This window comes from Taudactylus pleione, unplaced genomic scaffold, assembly GCF_031769625.1.
Source record: "Taudactylus pleione unplaced genomic scaffold, aTauple2 ptg000095l, whole genome shotgun sequence".
Taxonomy (NCBI): Eukaryota; Metazoa; Chordata; class Amphibia; order Anura; family Myobatrachidae; genus Taudactylus; species Taudactylus pleione.
Genome location: NW_028284497.1, coordinates 16,667,032 through 16,686,730, shown reverse-complemented (window position 1 = coordinate 16,686,730; position 19,699 = coordinate 16,667,032). Strand labels below are relative to the sequence as shown.

Below are 19,699 nucleotides of genomic sequence, written 5' to 3'. Positions count from 1 at the left end.
AGGTCATCCACGGACTGCTGGGTGTTGGGGGTCACACAATGGGCCTATGTCATCGACACACCCAGGAGATATTTCTCTACCACACGTCCAAGGGACAATGGGGCAGATGTATGAAGATCTGGAAAGTGATAAAGTGCAGAGTGATAAACGACCAACCAATCAGCTCCCTACTGGCATGTTACAGGCTGTTTTTGAAAAATGACAGTTGGGAGCTGAGTGGCTGGTCTTTTATCACTCTGCACTTTATCACTTTCCAGAGCTTCAAACATCTGCCCTAATGTGAGTTGGGTCAGCTTTGAACTAGGCAGTTGTTTCTCTTCTGTCAGGCAGTGTGATTGTACCAGTGAACCAGGGCTTTTACTTAAGCGGACCATTTCAACCGATCCACTACCTCAAGGCCTTCAAGCCCAGTCTGTGGGTAATTCGGTTCCAGATGGAATCCTTGATGGAATCCTTGAGGTCACTGATCTTCAGCATGGAGGCCAGCAAACATTTAACCTCTGCAGACCTCAAGGGCGCATACCTCCATGTCCCCAGCTGAGCTACGGTCTAAAAGGTATCCTAGTCTAAAAAGTGCCAGCTCCTACGGTCCCCGCAAGTAATCCATGGTCCAGGTCCCTCAGTTGGAATCTGAGAAAAGGTTTTAACAAAAATCCCATTTTCTTCAATTGGTTAACAGGGTATTTTGGAGTAAAGGTGCCCACACACATAGCGATGTGTTCCCGATCAGCCAATTTCCCCGTGAACTGCTCCTCTGCAGTCCTGCACAAGATTTGATATGAAAAGGCTGCCAATGTGACACACGATCTATCGTGCCTCCTAGCTACTCCAGTGCATCCTGGCTTGAGATTGTCAGATCTGCCCTACAGCACGGTAGATCTGAAGATGCGATGTGCGACCTGCAGGGCCGCGCATCGTGATCGTGAGTGGGACTCACTATTCCCTCACGATTTTGGCATATTTTACACGATCTGTTGTTCCAATGTGTTGGAATCTGCCAGATCGGGTAAAATATTGCTATGTGTGTGGGCACCTTAAGTGGCAGGTCTGAGTGGCGTGGGATGAGATTTTGGAGCAAATGTAGGGGAATGTTAGTGCATTTTGGGATGACTAGAGGCTGATTTAGTGGGGGGGTCCAATTCCCAGTACAGTAATATATAATACATACGTTGTATCTAAATAAATGGGAGAAACAATTGAGGATTATTTTTAGGAATGCCTTAGTTGTGTCAGGATAATGCTTATATGTACATAAAGATACCATATTTATTTCTAAAGGGGGGTATCCACTACACGATAAAGCTGAACGATAACGATAAAATCGTTCGATAATTGTTCGATAATCGTTTCAACATCTTTTGATAATCGTTTGAAAATTAGGTCTTTTAGACATCTATCATCGTTCAAACATGCTGGTCAACCTGATGATATTGTCAGGTTTAGCATGTTTGCAGATGATTGATTGTACCTGCACTGAACGACACATCGTTCAGTGTGGGCACCCTGCAGTGTAGTGAACGATATCGTTATCGTTCAGTCTTTTCACTGTCGGGTAGTGGATATCCTCCTTAAGAGTGCCTAAATTGTGTCAGCATAATATTTTATGTATATAAAGATACGTTATTAAACAATTTACTATTCATTTAAAAGCAGTAGAGTGGGTGACTAGGGACTTTTACACTTACACTGGCTGTTTACCATAAAAATTAAATGCAAAATACATACAGGAAACATGAAGTTAAGTTAAATTGTTCAGGATTACCATAATTTTTTTGCTAACCTTGGGCCTGATTCAGACCCACTCGCGAGCGGCTGTCCGCTCGCAAGTGGGTCGATGTTATGGACTGAGCATGCGCACGACGGAGGGAGCTCCGTCGTGCGCATGCGCCAGACGCGACGAGCGAAGGAAAGTCCTTCGCTCGTTGTGTCCGATCAAAGGGGGCGTGCTGTCAATGTTGATTGACAGCAGGCCCCCTTTGGTGGGCGTGCCGGGGGCGTGCCTCCCTGACGGGGGCGTTCCCACGGGAACGCCTCCCGTCAGAAGCCGGCCCACTGACATCACTAGTGATGTCAGTGGGAGTGATTTTGGCTCTGATAGAGCCAAAATCACTCCGGAGCTTGCGGTTGAAAACCTCAATCGCAGGCTCCGGCTCGCAATTTCGATGGTCGCGATGGTCTCGACCATCGCGGCCATCACAATGCACGCTCGTATAGCCTGTGGGTGGTGACCCACAGCTATACGAGCGTCCAGGAGGACGCTCCATGAAAATGGAGCCCAGCCCTCATTCAGAGCGTGCGCTCTGCTCAGAGCGTACGGCTCTGAATGAGGGCCCTTGACTTTTCACTGTTGCTTTTTCCCAATGTAAAATTAGGATATCTAGTGTAAAATTCTTGCTTTTTAAGTTAGCCCTTATTTTAAAGTAGTTTCATTGTCTTTCAAAATATATTTGTCTATCCTTTGGCAGGCATCTCCAATCTATGCTGCAGTTGGTTTGTCAGGCAATCACAGATCAGAGTCATGTAGTCAGGAATGCCGCACTCTTTGCTTTGGGGCAGTTCTCTGAATTTTTACAGGTAAAGTAATATATATTTTTCTGTCTAATTTCTTCTGTCTCTCTTTATGCTAGATTATCCTACATAAATTGCTCCAAACTATCCCTGGAACCCTAGAGGGAGCCCCATGCACATGTATTTCATGGGTCTGATGTTACTCTCAAAGCTATGTGACACTGGTGTTGTGAGATAAAGGTCAAATCAGAAGTCCGTTTTTATGATTCTGCTTCCATTGCCATTATAAAGTGACAAACTGAAATGTTCTGCCACTTAAGTGGTAGTGCAACTTTAAGTTATGTTTCTTCTTCAGGGTCCATAGGGTCCACAGAACCTACCTTGGGGATATGTAGTGGAACGATCCATTGCACCAAACAGCACTAGCCTTGTAGCTCCCAGCATGCATCGTTCCTCCTCCCTATATACCCCGCCTCCAGCAACAGGCATTTGTTTTTTTTGTTTGGTACGCGGCAAGTATCCAGACGCACCTGTTATACAGCGGGACTGCCTAGGCAGTCCCAGGCTTTTTTATTTTCTGATTTACCTCGTTTTATTTAAACTGCCAAGTCTAGCAGTACCAGGCGCCGGTAAAGATGCATGTATTGCGACTCCTACTACCTCCACCGGGGCCGAAACACCAGTACCGCTATATGCCCTGAGGTTCCCGGCGGGCCTCAGGGTGGCTTAGTTAGTGCCTGTGCTGAGGTCCGGACTGCAGGTCTGGCACGGAGATGACAGGTAAGTGCGCGGCAGTCCTAGCATCTGGTGTAGAAGACTCATCGGGTGCAGCTGCGGGTGAAGGCCTCATGTGACGTGTCCTCAGTAAGGCGGTCGGGTCCTTATCGTCTGTCGCTGGGGATGGGTAGTAGACGCACTAGAGCGCACTAGTTAGCGTCTACTACTATGAGGCCAGCGCACCCATGCCGTCAAAATCGCAGCTTAGGGCAGATAAGGCGCTCCTCCCCCAATCCAGACGCATCTTCCAGTACGGAGTTCAAGTGACTGGTTTTGCTATATTTGGCCACCTCGTGGTGAGAAGCTAGCATATCGCATTTGTGTGTGTACTGCTGTAGCGGTTGGTCTCAGAGGTTGGTCTGACTCCCTGTATACCTCTCCCTTGGGTCTGGTATATAGCACTCTATATCCTACCGATACCCCTACGGTGCTGGTCAGTTGATTCAGAGTACCATTTGCAATAGCAATTGTGCGTATTTATGCATTGTGTGTCAGTGTATGCCACCGTCTATAGCTCCTCAGCAGCCAGATAGACAAGTGGCAGCAAAGATGCCTCAAGATGACCTGGACTCCTTTACAGACTCTGATACTCAGAGTTGTGGGTCTTACTTAGTAGAAGAAGACCATCAGTCTCTTGTGGATGTCCCCTCTCTGGTGAGAGCGGTTAGATCTGTCCTCAGTATAGAGGAAGAAGAGGCTCCACTGACAGCCAAGGCTTCGGTCTTTAGGCGTCAGAACGTGGCTAAAGATTATTTTCCTCAGTCTGAGCAACTGATGAATCTCATGTCTGAGGCATGGAGTACTCCTGGGAAGCATTTTCATGCTACAGGGAATATAACCTCTTGATACCCATTTGCACTTGGTGAGTGTAACAAATGGGAAGTTCCCCCAACGATAGATGCTTATGTCACAAGGCTGATTAGGAGCGCTACGTTATCCATTCCTGCAGAATCCTCTTAAATCAGGTTACAGATAAAAAAACTTGATAATCATTTGAAATCAATGTTTTAATTATCTGGAGCTATTACCAGACCAGCTATGGCTGTAGCCTGGGTAGCGAAAGCTATGGAAGAATGGACGACAGCTCTGGAGGGTACTATACCTGATGCTACCAGAGAACAGCAGTCTTTTCTCTATCAGATGTGAAAAGCTGCTGTGTATATGAGGGAAGCTGTCATTGACGCAGGTATGTTGGCTTCTAGGGTCTCGGCAACTTCGGTTGCAGCCCAAAGATCCCTTTGGCTAAAAACCTGGAAGGTGGATGCAGGATCCAAGAAGGCTCTTGAATCTTTGCCTTTTGCGGGGAATGTACTTTTTTGGACTGGAGCTGGGTGACATAATGACTTCTCTGGCAACATCGAAGTCGGCTGAATTGCCAGCCGCGACTACCCCTAAATTTAGGTAGTCGGCAATTTGGTCCTTTTGCCCAGAGAGTAGGGCAAAGGGTCAGTCCTCCTCTAGACAGTTATGCTGCCCGCAGGACACGTCAGCCAAAGAAATCTTGGTCAGGCAAACATCTGGCCTCCAAGCCAGATAGTAAGTCTATTGTCTGATGGGGTGGGCCTCCTCCTGGGTGTCTCAGGGTTGGAGGCTGACTCTTACAGTTCTCCCAGGCCTGGTATCAGACAACTACGGATGCCTGGGTTCGAGAGCTGGTTTCTCAGGATTATGCCATCACGTTCCTGAGGCATCCCCCTCAGAGGTTTGTGGATACAAACCTTCCTTTAGACCCGATCAGGGGTTCGGCCTACCGGTAGTCTATTGGGGCCTTCCTGAAGTCAGGAGTCTATAGTCCCTGTCCCCGTGACGCAACAGGGAAAGGGTTATTATTCAAATGTAGTTTTGATTAAAAAAAACAAATGGGTCACATCTCCCTATCCTGAATCTGAAGTCTCTCAACAGGTTCATCCATGTGACAAAATTCCGTATGGAAACCCTACGGTCAATTATGCTGGTGATGGAGCCTGGGATTTTCATGGTCTCCCTGGACATACAGGATGCATTTCTGCATGTGCTGATTGCTCGATCCCACCAAAGATTTTTGAGATTAGCGGTAGATCAGCAACATTCAAATTTCAGGCTCTACCCTTCGGGCTGGCCACAGCTCCTCGGGTATTTACCAAGATAATGGCAGTCATGACGGCTCATCTCAGACAACAAGGAGTCAGGATACTGCCATATTTGGACGACTTCCTGATATTAGCACAATCTCAGCAGATGTTTCAATGTCATCTCCAGATGACCGTTGTCTGTTTACAAGAGCACGGCTGGATAATAAATTGGAAAAAGTCCTCTTTCTCCAACCCAGCAGATGGTGCACTTGGGGGCACTGCTGGACTCTCTGGCACAGAGGATTCTTGTACCAGAAGACAAGATTATGGCACTACAGTCTCGTGTGCACAGTCTTCTCTGCAAGTAAAGAGTGTCGGTACACTTGGCGATGCAGGTACTGGGCTCCATGGTATCCACATTCGATATGGTAGCTTATGCCCAGTTCCACTCCAGGTCCCTACAGAATTGGAGTCTGGCTCATTGGGATGGTCAGTATCAGCTGATCAAGTCTCAGATGATCCGCATCTCGCCAGAAGTTCGGCTCTCCCTCGCTTGGTGGCTGCAGACGACTCATTTAAACAAGGATCATCTGTTATGGGTCCCGGATTGGGTACTTCTCACCCCAGATGCGAGGATGGGGAGCAGTGACAGGCCATCACACCTTTCAGGGAAGGTGGACAGTTCAGGAAAGTCTCCTACCAATAAATATCTTGGAGCTTTGTGCAGTGCACAGAGCGCTCATACTGGCGCAGGACCTCCTACAAGGCAGGCCTGTCCAGATTCAGTCCGACAACCCTGCAGCAGTGGCCTACCTCAACCATCAGGGAAGCACATAAAGTCTGGCAGCCATGAAGGAAGTGGCGGCAATTCTGCTGTGGGAAGAATGCCATCTTCCGGCAATCTCGGCAATATTCATCCCAGGTGTTCTCAACTGGGAAGCAGACTTTCTAAGTCGCCAGGACATACATGCCGGAGAATTGGCACTTTCAACTTCAGGGTTCATAGGGGGTCCACAGGGTTGACCTTGGGGTATAGGTTGGGAACCAAATCCGGGCACCACGCAGTTAAAGCTTTTAGCTCCCAGGATGCACTTGGGTCCACTCTCCCTATAACCCCACCCCCAGCCAGAGGCACCTCAGTTTAAGTTGGTGCCCGGCCGGAGTCGGGTCACCGTTTAGTGCAGTGGGGAGCTGATTAACAGCCCCTAAGCTATATATTTTTTTCTAAGTACAGAGTTTTTTATTTTTACTTTGGACTTTCAGAGCGGCAGCGTCGGACTGTCCATAGGACGTCTAAGCTGCTGCTCCGTCACCCCGCCGGCGCTGAGACGCCAGTACAGATCTGGGGATCTCAGCGGGACCCCAGATTCTGTACTAGCCGGACTCTGCGGGCACCCAGGACTGCTGCCGGATCTACGGGGAGCAGGTAAGGTCGCGGATCACCGCTTGCGGTGATCCGCGCATTTAATATGCAGTCCTGTGCCTCCGGTCTCTGGGGACAGACCGGAGGCGCCGGCAGTGGCGGCGGGCCCCCCATACCCCGTGTGTCCACTAGACCACCAGGGACTTACTGATCGGCGCTGGGAGCCGGCGTCCCGGGAGGTTAATAGCCGGCCAGGGGAGGAAGCTTTCCCTGTTACAGCGGCTCCTCCCCTCAGCTCAGCGCGCCCTTCAGTATGTATAGTCTGGCGTCACTGAGCTGCTTCCTCCGCGGGCCACGCTTCTTCTGAGGTCTCCAGCGGCCATTTTCTTGTGGTGCAGCAGCAGAGCTCCGGAGATGGCAGTGAGTCCAGTCCCCCTGCGTACCTCACCATCAGGTCAGTGTACACAGCGCTGTAGCCTTCCCAGACACTGAATCTGGGTAAGTTGAATGCAGTGTAATAGTGCAGTATATTATATGACATGTTTATGTATATATGTATATATCTGCATGGTATGTGACTTATGCTAGTGCTGACTGTCTGTATTTCATTCTCTCACCTGTCAGTGTATATCTATCCCTTTTCTTTATCTGCCCTAATACAGCTGTACTTAGGGTGGTTCTGAGACCTCACATTTATATACTCGTTGATATTTTTGAGGTTTGTCACATACTGTTGCGTGCTGCACGTTGCCACATTTTCGTTGGAACTGTGTGTTGCATACGCTGAAAATGGGTCCCTGCGGCTAATTTTAGCATCAGTCAGGACCAGTATAGCACTGCTTGATATTTCCGCCAAGATTGGTCAGATATGTTTGACCAGGAGATAGAGCGTTATACGGCACCCATTTTTGCTATCCTGCAAGTCAAGTGCTGCAGGTGTTAGTGCGGAGGATTTGTTTCATAAAGGGTTCTGTGTGTGGCGTCATCTGGTGCCGGCCCCTTTCACGACCCCCTTGGGCGGTTTGTTTTCTCGGGATCTTCTCAATTGCGGATCGCCGGGTGGGCCCCATTGTTGTACCTCACCTGTGGGTTACTTCACCATACTGCCCTTTTCATCTCAGGGTATCTCGCAGTTTCTTGCACTCTTCCCCTGTGACACAGACTACCGCTCCCTGCAGGGTTTTTTCGCAGTATATGAATTCCCCCTGGTGCCACCATAGTCTGTCATTCCCCTTGCAGGGATTCCCACAGCCACCCTGGGTGGATGTCGTTTTCTATGAAACGCAAAGTGGCGTGGTTGACGCCCTGTGGTTACTTCCCAGTTGGCTGGGCGTGAACTGGATAATGTTTTGGGCTCTTTCCCACTTACAGGGGGGGAGCCTATTTCAGGTATTATTATCCCTGCTTTGGGGCTGGTAGCAGGTCCATTCTGGTTAGAGTGAATGTTGACCTGCACTTGTATCATACACCCTCAGTCTTACGTGCCTTCGGGTTCCCTGTTACTGACTAGCGGGTGGATCGCATGGCGGGACTCTGGCTGTTGCCAGATACGAGGTATTGCAACAGTGTTTGGCCTCCTGTCCCAAATTCCCTGAGGGTCCTCACGAGTCCCTCCTGGGGTGGATGGGCGTGTTACTCGTCTGATTTCAGACGTTGACGCCTCCCATTCCTGCGTGGTCGGATTCTTCGGATCCGTTAGGGGGTAACTCTGCCTGAAGTCAGTATACTCGCTTTCAGGGCTTGTTACCCTTCCTACCATGGTTATAGCATGGTTGGTTAATACTATTGCATACTGAGCTGATGCATTTGTAATGTTTTTTCCCCTCCAACCCGTCTGGGGTTCAAATGTATTTGGTCGCTCACATAATATATGCAGTTGTCATAGGTGGAAATGCCTATATTGGATTTCAGTCTCCTAGCTTTCAGAGCCGGCTGCGACTGTATCCTCCGTAATACCCTATGGCTGCGCTCTGGGAATGCAGAGGTGCAGATACCATCTATAGGGTAGATCTTGTTTGGTCCTGACCTTGACAGGATTGTACTAACTTTGACAGTATTACTAACGACAAGTTTACCGCCTTCAGCTATGCCCACTACAAGGCCTCAGACTAAGTTAAGTCTTTTTGTCCTCTGGGTCAGCCTAAAGGTCTGTTTCTTCATAGGCTGTCGGCCTCTACGACATATCCAGTACCAAGCAGGCCTGGACTGCCAGCCGATCCTGCTTCTGAACCTACGGATATCTCTTCAGCCTGACGAGACAGGCCTACCACTGGAAGATGGCGATTTTCTCAGTTCGCCCGGTACTAGAGTCAAGTTGCCGCGGCTACGTGGGTAGGAGGGTACGCCCTCTTTTTGCTCAGGCGGACTCTTTCCAGGCCCGAACAGGGCCTTACATATTCAGAAAGCTATACAGTTGTTGCGGTAAGCGGAGCTCATTAGGCCATCCCCACTTTTTCAGCGAGGGACTGGTTGTTCTGCTTTCTTTCTGGTGCGGTGGCTGAAGGGTCCTCTTTGGCCTATTCTCTGTCTCACTTCCCTGAACCAGAACCAGTTCCTAAGGCTACCTGGGCTCAGGAGGCAATCCCTAGGCTCCATCATACTATGTTTGGAACCTGGGGACTTTATGGTATCACTAAATACACAGGACGCGTGCTTACGGGTACCTACAGAGACCTTGCCTCAGCATGGACTGAGGTTTGCTGTATCACAGCACTTACAATTTTTCGGGCTCTGCCTGTTGGGACTGTCCTCAGCCCCACTGGGGTTTACCAGCGTTTTGGATTTTCTGACAGTTCTCCTGTTCAGTATATCCCAATGCTCCTGTACCTGGACGGCCTCTTGCTCTTAGCAGGATCGCCGGGGTACTTTACAGCCAGGTCAGGATGACCGTGGCTTCTTCAGGGTGCAGACGTTTAATCAACGGGGAAAAAGTCCTCCCTGCATCTCTCTCTGGGTATTCTTCACCTATGAGCCCTGCTAGATTCTCAGAATCTGAGAATTCTTCTGGCGTAAGACGGCATCTCCACTCTTCCATTAGGAGTACATGGATGTCTACGCAGTCGACATATGTCTTTACACTCTGGGATGCATGGTCCACTATTCAGTGTCTGCCTTTGGAAGGGTGGAATGGGCTCAGTACCATTCCAGGCCTTTCCATAATTGGCTTATCTCCAGATGGAACAAGTTTTTTCTGTTGGATCACTGTTCAAACGATGATGCTCTCTCCGGAGGCAAGTCGGTCCCTTTCCGGGTGGCTATGGTCATCTCGTCCAGGGTATTCTTTGCTAAGGACAGTGTCTGGTTCGCATCCATTTCAGTGCAGTTGGACGTCTGTCGATTCCACCCTGTCAATTAACTTGTTGGAACTTTAACCTGTCTTGGGCCTTCACTGTGGCATAACTCTTGTTTCCCGGTGAACCTGAAAAAGTTCAGTCCAACAGGGTCAGGGCAGTGGCTTCCATTTTTAGCAACACTGTTCGTTGGGTGGCAATGACAGGTATGTCACACATTCGGACATAGTCCGAGGGTCTCCTCCCGACCATCTCGGCAGCGTTCATTTCAAGTCCTCAGGTCTCTTCCCCAAGAGAGGTTTCATCTCCTGGTGAGCAGGGGGGACCCCCTGAGGTGACCCTCCTGGCCTTCTGACTTTATCACACTATGGTGTTACACTCCAACTCTGGGGATTCTGAAGCAACCTTCAGTGACTCTTTGTCGGTGAAGTGGTCCTTCCAATTTGAGTACCTGTGTTCTCCGGTCTCCCTTCTTCCTCGAGGGAAGTGTTTCAATTGTGACGGAGATGCTTTCCTGCTGGTGGCTCCTCATTGCCCCAGATGTCAGGGGTACTTGGATTTTCGGAGTCTCTTCATCGATACTCCATTCCTGATGCTTCACTGCCCGGACCTGTTATCTCATGGTCCTTGGTTTTGCCTTGGACCTGGGTCGTTTGTCTTTGACTGCGTCCCTATAGTGGTCTTACGGCTTCCCTGGCTTTGTCATCGTTGGAATGTTTAGAGCACATGGATCAGCTTTTGCTGGGACCTACCACAAACTGTGGCAGCCATAATTTTTAGGGTATTGTACCTGTCGATACAATCCTCCAGTGTCCAGGATTTCCTGATATTCTGGCATTCCTTCCGGCTGGCTTGGGTTGCTCCCTCGGCCTGGCTTCCTGTCAGTGCGGATCTCTACACTGTCAGTATGATTAAGATATGGCATTGCTCCGCTCTGGTATCCAGTTCATCCTTTGGAGTGTTTTCTGGATTATGCCTCCATTTGTCCTCCCTAGGGACTCCTTGGGAGTTAGTAGTGATTCTTCGTTCCCTCCGGGGACAGTCTATGGAACCGCTGGTTGTGATAGCCATTACGTGGTCTATTGCTTTGGCACTCTCTCTTTCTCTCAGAGTGTCGGAATTGGGAGCGTTCTCAGGTGGCTCCCTCTTCTGGAGGGCATCATGTCAGGGTGTGAGTTGCTCTAACCCTGTGTTTGTTCTTAGTGATTTTTAGGTTCCATATTATTCTGGAACTTATGGTACGGCCATTCAGTCCCCAGTCCTCTCGACTGGTGTGGCCTCATTGATTGTAGTCCGGCCTCTGTGGATTTATGTGATCCATTCAAGTTCCTTACGGAAATCGGACTCCTTATTGGTGGTCTGAGATTTCTGGTTTTAACAGGAAAGGATGGCCGGCCTATAGCCTGATGTTGGCTGGATGCCCTCGTATGTCTTCTTCAGGGGCCTCCCTTGAGTAGGCCTTTCTGTTGTTGATGCTTGTTTTTTCTCGGGCCATGTAACCCTAGTGGGCGGCTCGCTGTGGCGCCTTGGCTGTGTTGCCTTACTAGGTGGCCACGTGGTCTTGTGTCCACACCTTTTTTTTTAAGGTTCTAGGCATTGGTTTCCTTTGCCTCTCAGGATGCTTCCTTTTTGGCGACGGATTCTCCTCTCAGCACAGGAGCGTCCCCACCCTTGGTTGAACTGCTTTGGGACATCCCCAAGGTCAACCCTGTGGACCCCCTATGGACCCTGAAGTAGAAAACAAGAGATATGGTAAGAACTTACCTTTGTTATCTCTGTTTCTACGAAGTCCATAGGGTCCACAGGGCGCCCGCCCTGACGCACCTGGCTTCAAATGGGCTGTGTGGCTGGTCACCGGTTTTCCGTCTCCCATTTCTTTGAGTATGGTTATTGAATGTTCCAGTTTTCTCTCTCTTTTTCTCTCCTCCTCCGGCCTTTGGCTACTTACAAACTGAGGTGCCTCTGGCTGGGGGTGGGGTTATAAGGAGAGTGGACCCAAGTGCATCCTGGGAGCTAAAAGCTTTAACTGCGTGGTGCCCGGATTTGGTTCCCAACCTATACCCCAAGGTCAACCCTGTGGACCCTATGGACTTCGTAGAAACAGAGATAACAAAGCTAAGTTCTTACGATATCTCTTGTTTTACACGGATGTCTTTCAACTTCTGGTGGACAAGTGGGGCGTACCAGACATAGACCTCATGGCGTCACATCACAATCACAAAGTCCCCAGGTACGGGTCCAGAATTAGGGACTACCTTCATGGACGCTCTGGCGGTGAGGTGGGACCAGGTTGGCATACCTGTTTCCTCTAATCTCCAAGCAGGAAGGCGGCAGAATAATACTAATAGCCCCTGCCTGGCTCAGAAGGCATTGGTTCTCTGACCTAACTTGTCTATCCATAGACAGTCCACTTCCACTGCCTCTACAGCCGGATCTGCTGGTGCAGGGTCCCTGCCTATATCAGGATTTACCTCGGCTGGCTTTGACGGCCTTTGGCCTTGAGTCTGCCGTCCTCAAGGCCAAAGGTTTTTCGGCATCAGTGATTCAGACGATACTGAGGGCAAGGAAGCCTACTTCCGCCCGCATCTATCACAGAATTTGGCATTCATTTTTTCTTTGGTGTGCTCACAGAAAATATGACCCTAAGATTTTCATGGTCGCAAGAATACTTGCTTTTCTTCAGGCAGGATTAGACTTAGGTCTTCGCCTGGCTACCTTGAGAGTTCAGATTTCTGCTTGATTTGTTTTGTTCCAATACAGAATTGCCCCTCTGCCGGATGTTAGAACATTCTTGTAGGGGGTTCTCCGGCTTCAATCTTCATTTGTCCCTCCGGTGGCTCCATGGGATTTGACTTTTGTTCTCAGGGCGTTACAGACGGCTCCCTTTGCACCTTTGAATACGGTGGACTTTAGATGGTTGACAGCGAAGGTACTTTTTCTCCTCACTATCGCCTCGTAGAGTTTCTGACTTGGCAGCCCTGTCATGTCGCTCTCCATATTTGATTTTCCATCAAAATTGAGCTGTCCTTCGTACGAAGGTGGGTTACCTACCAAAGGTGGTTTCCCGTTTCCATATGAATGAGGTGATTGTAGTTCCGGCCTTTCAGTCTTCAGACCTTCCTTGGATGTGGTTCGAGCCCTTCATATTTACGTGGCTCGTACCAGTTCCATCAGGAAATCAGATTTGCTCTTTATGTTATATGGGTTTCACAAATGAGGCTGGCCAGCAAACAAACAGACTTTGGCTCGCTGGCTGCGTACTACACAGGCTGGTTGGTCTCCCTGTCCCAAACAAGGTAACAGCACATTCTACTCGGTCTGTGGGACCATTGTGGGTGGTTAGACATGGCGCCTCGGCTGAACAGCTGTGCAAGGCTTGGTCTTCCATCAATACTTGGTCTTCCATCAATACTTTTATCAAATTCTATGCATTTGATACTTTTGCCTCCCAGGATGCTTCCTTTGGGCGGCGGATTCTCCTCTCTGCTTTAGGACGTCCCCAAGGTAGTTTCTGTGGACCCTGAAGAAGAAAATCTGAGTTATGGTATAACATGCCTAAGATAACTCCTTTTCTTCAAGGTCCATAGGGTCCACAGAGCACCCTTTCTGATGCACCTGGCCTCAGTTGGGATCTGTTCTTTTACTTTTTTTGTATCACTGATTCCCTCTTCGTATGTGGAGTGTGTCTTGTGTGCGATGTACTTCCTTCTCCACTTTCCGTCTCTTGCCGTTAGGCTGGTTAACAAACTGAATGCCTGTGGCTGGGGTGGGGTATATAGGAAGGAGGACTGATGCATGCTGGGAGCTACAAGGCTAGTGCTGTTTGGTGCAATGGGTTGTTCCACTACATATCCCCTAGGTAGAGTCTGTGGACCCTATGGACCTCGAAGAAATGCAGTTATCTAAGGTATGTTATTCCATAACTCTGATTTTTAATACTATTTAAAAATTGTATTATACAATTGCATTATACAAAAGATTCTGTTTGCAATTTCACTATTTGTGTTTGCTGATTTGTCCAAATGCGTGGATCTGAACGTGTGATGTCATATTTTAGTCTTACATGGCTAATAACAGAGAATGACAGCTTATACACTGCTGCACAGCAAAGTCCAATATGGTGGTGGACATATCTCATCTCACATTCCACTAAGATAGTATGTACAGGGGAAATAATTGGATGTCTTAAGTGTTTTAGCTTTACTGACTTGATAATGCCATGTCCAGGTAAATTTGTTCTATCTAGTTTGTGTTCCTCTACCATATATATCCTTCTAACTACTGTAACTGATTTTTATTAGAGTCTCTTGCCCCTTTCCCTCTAATAGCCAGAAATCAGTGGCTATGCAGATTCTGTACTTCCGCTGCTCCTGGATTATTTGTCTGCTGTGGATCCGTCTCAGACTGCTCATCTCACTAAGGCTTATTACGCCCTTGAGAACTTTGTCGAGAACCTTGGTGAGAATTAAAGCTATCTCGTCGAGCTGATTTGGAAACTGCTCTTTAGTAAAGTAGTGGGATGCTGTATAAATCTGTACGTACGTGTATGAGCAGTGAAAGAGCATGATACTAAATTAATTACTGCCATCATTGGCATATTTTTTTACTAGTATTGTGTGTATCTTTTGCTGAAACTAGATGTCACATATTTGTCCTTGAAAACTGCTATATACAGCAAAAGTTTTTTTAATGTGTCCAGTGAGTGCAGGAGAGAGAGGTAAAGGTCAATCCAATTAGGTGCGAATGGCGAGGTGCGAGTTGCTATTTTCACTTCGAATTCGCATAGCGAATTCATTTTGCAATCTATTAGCAACTCGCACTGAATCAGTCAGACTGAATTTGCAACTTTCCACTTGCACCTCCCTGAGGGTGAGATGGAATGGAAAATCTTTATTTTAAGGTTAAAAGGTCGGGATACTGTGCTGAACCCCTTGGACACCCTCCTAATGACTAATTAGTAATTTGGAACTTTCCAATTAGCTTAATTAGTCCAATAATTACATGTCATTTCTGGGGGTTAAAAAAAATAATCCTCAAATTACCCCAAAATCAACTTTTTCGTTAGTTTTGGCACCCCAAATTTAATTAAAATTATTTTTCAACTAAAAAATTATTGTATCATTTTGTTTTTGTTTTTTTTTTAATTTCATGGTACCCTCAAAGTACCCCAAAATCACTCTTTTTCCCTACTTTTCTTTTGCATTTTTTGTTTAATTCGTTTGAGATTAAACAAAAAAAAGTTAGTTTTTTTTTAAATTTTCTTGCATTTAAAAAAAAACACACAATCAGCCATTTGACACAATTTGAAAACATACAGTAACTTCCTAATTCCCACAAACAGTCTTCTATACGGTCCTGCTAGGGAAATGATCCATTTTGGGGGGTCCAGGATGGTGCCCACACATTTCATGCATTTCTTGCAAATCTCATTTGGCATTCAATTTGCACCCCTCCGCTGCGAGTAGTTCGAATAAGTATTTTTAATTGGATTAGAGAATTCCCGGAAGCGCGCTTCACTTCGAATTGTGCGAGTTTCAAGAAACACCCAATTGGATTGACCCCTAAGTTTTGTTTGTGGATATTCTGACCAGACAATGTTACAAGCATTGGTAATATAGAGATATACTTTGCTCTACTGCAGGCAGTAAGATTGAACCATACCTTCCCACCTTGATGGAACGGATTTTGACGACACTGAGCAGCTCAGATAATACTAGACTTAAGGAGCTGTCAGTGAGCGCTTTAGGTGCCATAGGTAAGGGAACACATGCTTTGCTTCTCTCTTACTCTTCTTTAAGACTGATTTTTGTACTTTATTTCCCTTCATAGGGGTCTAGTTACTAAGCAGTGTTAGGAGACATAGTGAAAAGTGATAAGTCTGTGATAAGGTGCCAGCCAATCAGCTCCCAACTGTCATTTTTCAAACATAGCCTATGAAATGGCAGTTGGGAGCTGATTGGCTGGCACCTTATCAATTTCTTATCACTTTTCACTCTGTCTCCTAACACTGCTTAGTAACTGGACCCCTTAGTGTTCTAACAACAGTGGTGCCTCTTCTCTGCAAGTAGTGAGGTGACCACGGTATTTCCTGTCTCTCTTTAATAATCCAATGCTTTTCTCTAAACCAGCCAAAGGTGCCGAAGACTTGCTCCGCCCATATTTCCTATCTGTAATGGAAGTATTGAAAGTTCACCTGATACAGACCGGAGAAGAGGGAAGACCTGTACAGATCCAGTGTCTGGGTAAATAGAAAGGGTGATACTGTTTAAGCAAAAAGGAAAGATTAATGCCAGTTGAATTTCTTTGTGTTTTATGAAATGTATTAAAATGGAATAGGGAATTATTCATTGTGCCTGATTTTGTTCACTTCTTTTCCCAGAAACCCTTGGTGTTCTGGTCTACACGCTAGGTAAAGAAACTTTCCTTCACCTGGCAGAAGACTGCTGCCTCTTAGGACTCAATCTGTGTGACAGAATTGATGACCCAAATATGAGAAGCTGCGCGTAAGTCCAATTACAATAGAGCACAGGTTCTCAAACTCGGTCCTCAGGACCCCAAACAGTGCATGTTTTGCAGGTCGCCTCACATAATTACTAGTGAAATTGTTAGCTGCACCTGTAGATCTTTTAAAATGTGTCAGTGAGTAATGAATACACCTGTGCACCTGCTGGGTGACCTGCAAAAAGTTAACTGTGTGGGGTCCTGAGGACTGAGTTTGAGAACCACTGCAATAGAGATAGAGTAAAGATGTGTATAGCCAACATGACATGTATTTGTGAACATTTGGATTTTGAGAAGATAATGTCAAATATTACCTAATACGTTGCAAGTATAACTATACACATTCTAATATCCTTTTAATAGTTTGTGCTGTCAAAATCCATGTCTTAATTTTACCTTAATTTAACTTTTTTAGGACAAATACTGATATTTCATTATGTAGAAAAATCATGTGAACAGAAAATATCAATAATTCCTCTGAAGGATGCAAAAACTGGAATGACATACAAGTACTGAGAGTCAAAGCTTGGCACTGCTTCAGAATATATGGGCGCTTCTTAGAAACTTTCCACTTTCATAAATCAGCAACCTGCTGCTTAAAAATGTACATATTAAGTTGGCCTTCCCCCATCTGTGCCACCAATTTCTCCAAACCTCCAAGAGAAATTTTCTGTATCTTTTGGTTATGTAACTCATTGGGGCTCATGCTGAGTTTGGCTTATGCCAGTTTACAGATTTGTTCTGCAAATGCTCCCAATACAGTTATATGCCATATGCAGATTTGTTATGCGGACGGAGTACAATAAGGGCATGTTCCTGTAATGTAACTGAAACAGACCTGCACGGTGCATCGCTTGTCCATAGCAGTATCACTTGTGGGTGCCTTAGGGCTGGTGTAGATGCACACTGACAATAATGATGATTACCAGCAGTAACTTATGATTGGCTAATTATGGATTCTCCTGTGAAGCTGATAGCTGATTTATCCATTGGTTTTGCCTACATTATATGATTTGTCTTACATCCTGAAGGCACGATAATAGTGGGGCTATAGAGGGTCCAAGCAGGAGTTTGGACCTTTAAATCTTGTTCACTAAATCGGAAACTCCTTCATACAGCTTGTTGCAGGGTGATAGGAGTGGGCTTCAGAGGTTCTGTTTCATTGGCACCTCCTGGGAGGTACTGCTCACTGCCACCATAGGTAGTGGTCATTAGACCCCGCACTGCTTTTTGCCATCGGGTGTCACACAGTCTGACCACGGACTGGACGTATGACTTCAGGCAAGTGAACTCCACTCTCCTGACTGAGAGATGTGAGCCTATAATTATGATCAGACCCCTACATCTGGGACCTGTGTCTTTTACATATTATTAGTGTTCAAAGTAGAACTCAGAATTATCAATTATCAGAGTAGTTCCACGACAGCCTTTTTTCATGGAGAAAAGCTTGGCAAAACTGTCATACGCAGGCACCTCTCCTGAAACAAGTATAAACGTATGGGAGGTTTTGCAGGAATTCAATTACTTTTTGCATATACAGCAGCTTTCCAAGCTGTCCTTTCTGAATTGGAGAGGCATCTGTTAGATTGTGTTCAAAATGTATCTCAAAATGACATCAGGTACTAAAGCCTAATGCACAACTTACAAGTTGGATCTGCAGATCATGGCAACATTTCGATCCAGTCTATTGCTGAACTCAAATAGCTCCTTACACGTCCCCATGGGGTAATCAAAGAACGCCTTCTCTGCTGAAACCTCAGCGACCAAGTTATCAAGGACAAGGGTGAGGTGGTGTTGGACTCGTATAATGAGGATTGCTTGTTCCTGACTTAAACCTTGAGAGGTGGATATATATTTTGAAGGTGTCTCTCTAGTCGCAGCCCTTTTCATGAAATATCTTATTTGGAATAAGCTTGCTAGCCAGGAAAATGGTCATATTTTTATGCCAGTCAATATACAGTATCTAAGTGAAGGTAAAGCAGGAGTTCAGGCCTTAAAAGAGACAGTCCCCTGCCACTTGGACAATAGAGGGGAAAGCAGGCTTGGGACACAGCAAGTCACAGGGATCTACAGTAAGCAGTTTGGACATTAATCACAAAAGGGGATGGACATTGTGCTGTCAGGCAAGAAGATAATGGGGTTCTAGTCAAACATCTGTTTATGCCTGAAGCCATATGGATTCTTTCTCCACACGTTAAACCTCAAGACATTGACAGTCGTTTTGCCTGCACAGAATTACTATGTAATCTGAGATCTGTTATATACAGTGCATCCGGAAAGTATTCACAGCGCTTCACTTTTTCCACATTTTGTTATGTTACAGCCTTACTCCAAAATGGAATAAATTAATTTTTGTCCTTAAAATTCTACACACAATACCCTATGATGACAACGTGTTTTTTTTTTTTAGATTTTTGCAAATTTAATAAAAAAAAAAAAAAAAAAAACTAAGAAATCACATGTACATAAGTATTCACAACCTTTGTTCAATACTTTGTTGATGCACCTTTGGCAGCAATTACAGCCTCAAGTCTTTTTGAATATTATGCCATAAGCTTGGCACACCTATCTTTGGGCAGTTTCACCCATTCCTCTTTGCAGCACCTCTCAAGATCCATCAGGTTGGATGGGAAGCATCAGTGCACAGCCATTTTCAGATCTCTCCAGAGATGTTCAATTGGATTCAAGTCTGGGCTCTGGCTGGGCCACTCAAGGACATTCACAGAGTTGTCCTGAGGACACTACTTTGATATCTTGGCTGTGTGCTTAGGGTCGTTGTCCTGCTGAAAGATGAACCGTCGCCCCAGTCTGAGGTCAAGAGCGCTCTGGAGCAGGTTTCATCCAGGATGTCTCTGTACATTGCTGCATTCATCTTTCCCCCTATCCTGACTAGTCTCCCAGTTAATGCACTGAAAAACATCCCCACAGCATGAAGCTGCCATCACCACGCTTCACTGTAGGGATGGTATTGGCCTGGTGTTGAGCGGTGCCTGGTTTCCTCCAAACAGAACGCCTGGCATTCACACCAAAGAGTTCAATCTTTGTCTCATCAGCCCAGAGAATTTTGTTTCTCATGGTCTGAGAGTCCTTCAGGTGCATTTTGGCAAACTCCAGAAGGGCTGCCATGTGCTTTTTACTAAGGAGTGGCTTCCGTCTGGCCACTCTACCATACAGGCCTGATTGGTGGATTGCTGTAGAGATGGTTGTCC

General features: G+C 46.6%; 1 protein-coding gene across 1 annotated transcript in view; it reads left to right on the top strand.

Annotated features, from left to right (window-relative positions):
* IPO4 (importin 4) overlaps positions 1–19,699 on the top strand; it is a 205,142-nt gene that overhangs the window by 97,998 nt on the left and 87,445 nt on the right. Inside the window, exons 13-17 of the mRNA XM_088470020.1 lie at positions 2,466–2,574; positions 14,318–14,447; positions 15,631–15,744; positions 16,118–16,231; positions 16,369–16,492. Coding sequence (XP_088326146.1) covers positions 2,466–2,574; positions 14,318–14,447; positions 15,631–15,744; positions 16,118–16,231; positions 16,369–16,492 — 591 coding nt within the window. The remainder of the gene's footprint in view (positions 1–2,465; positions 2,575–14,317; positions 14,448–15,630; positions 15,745–16,117; positions 16,232–16,368; positions 16,493–19,699) is intronic.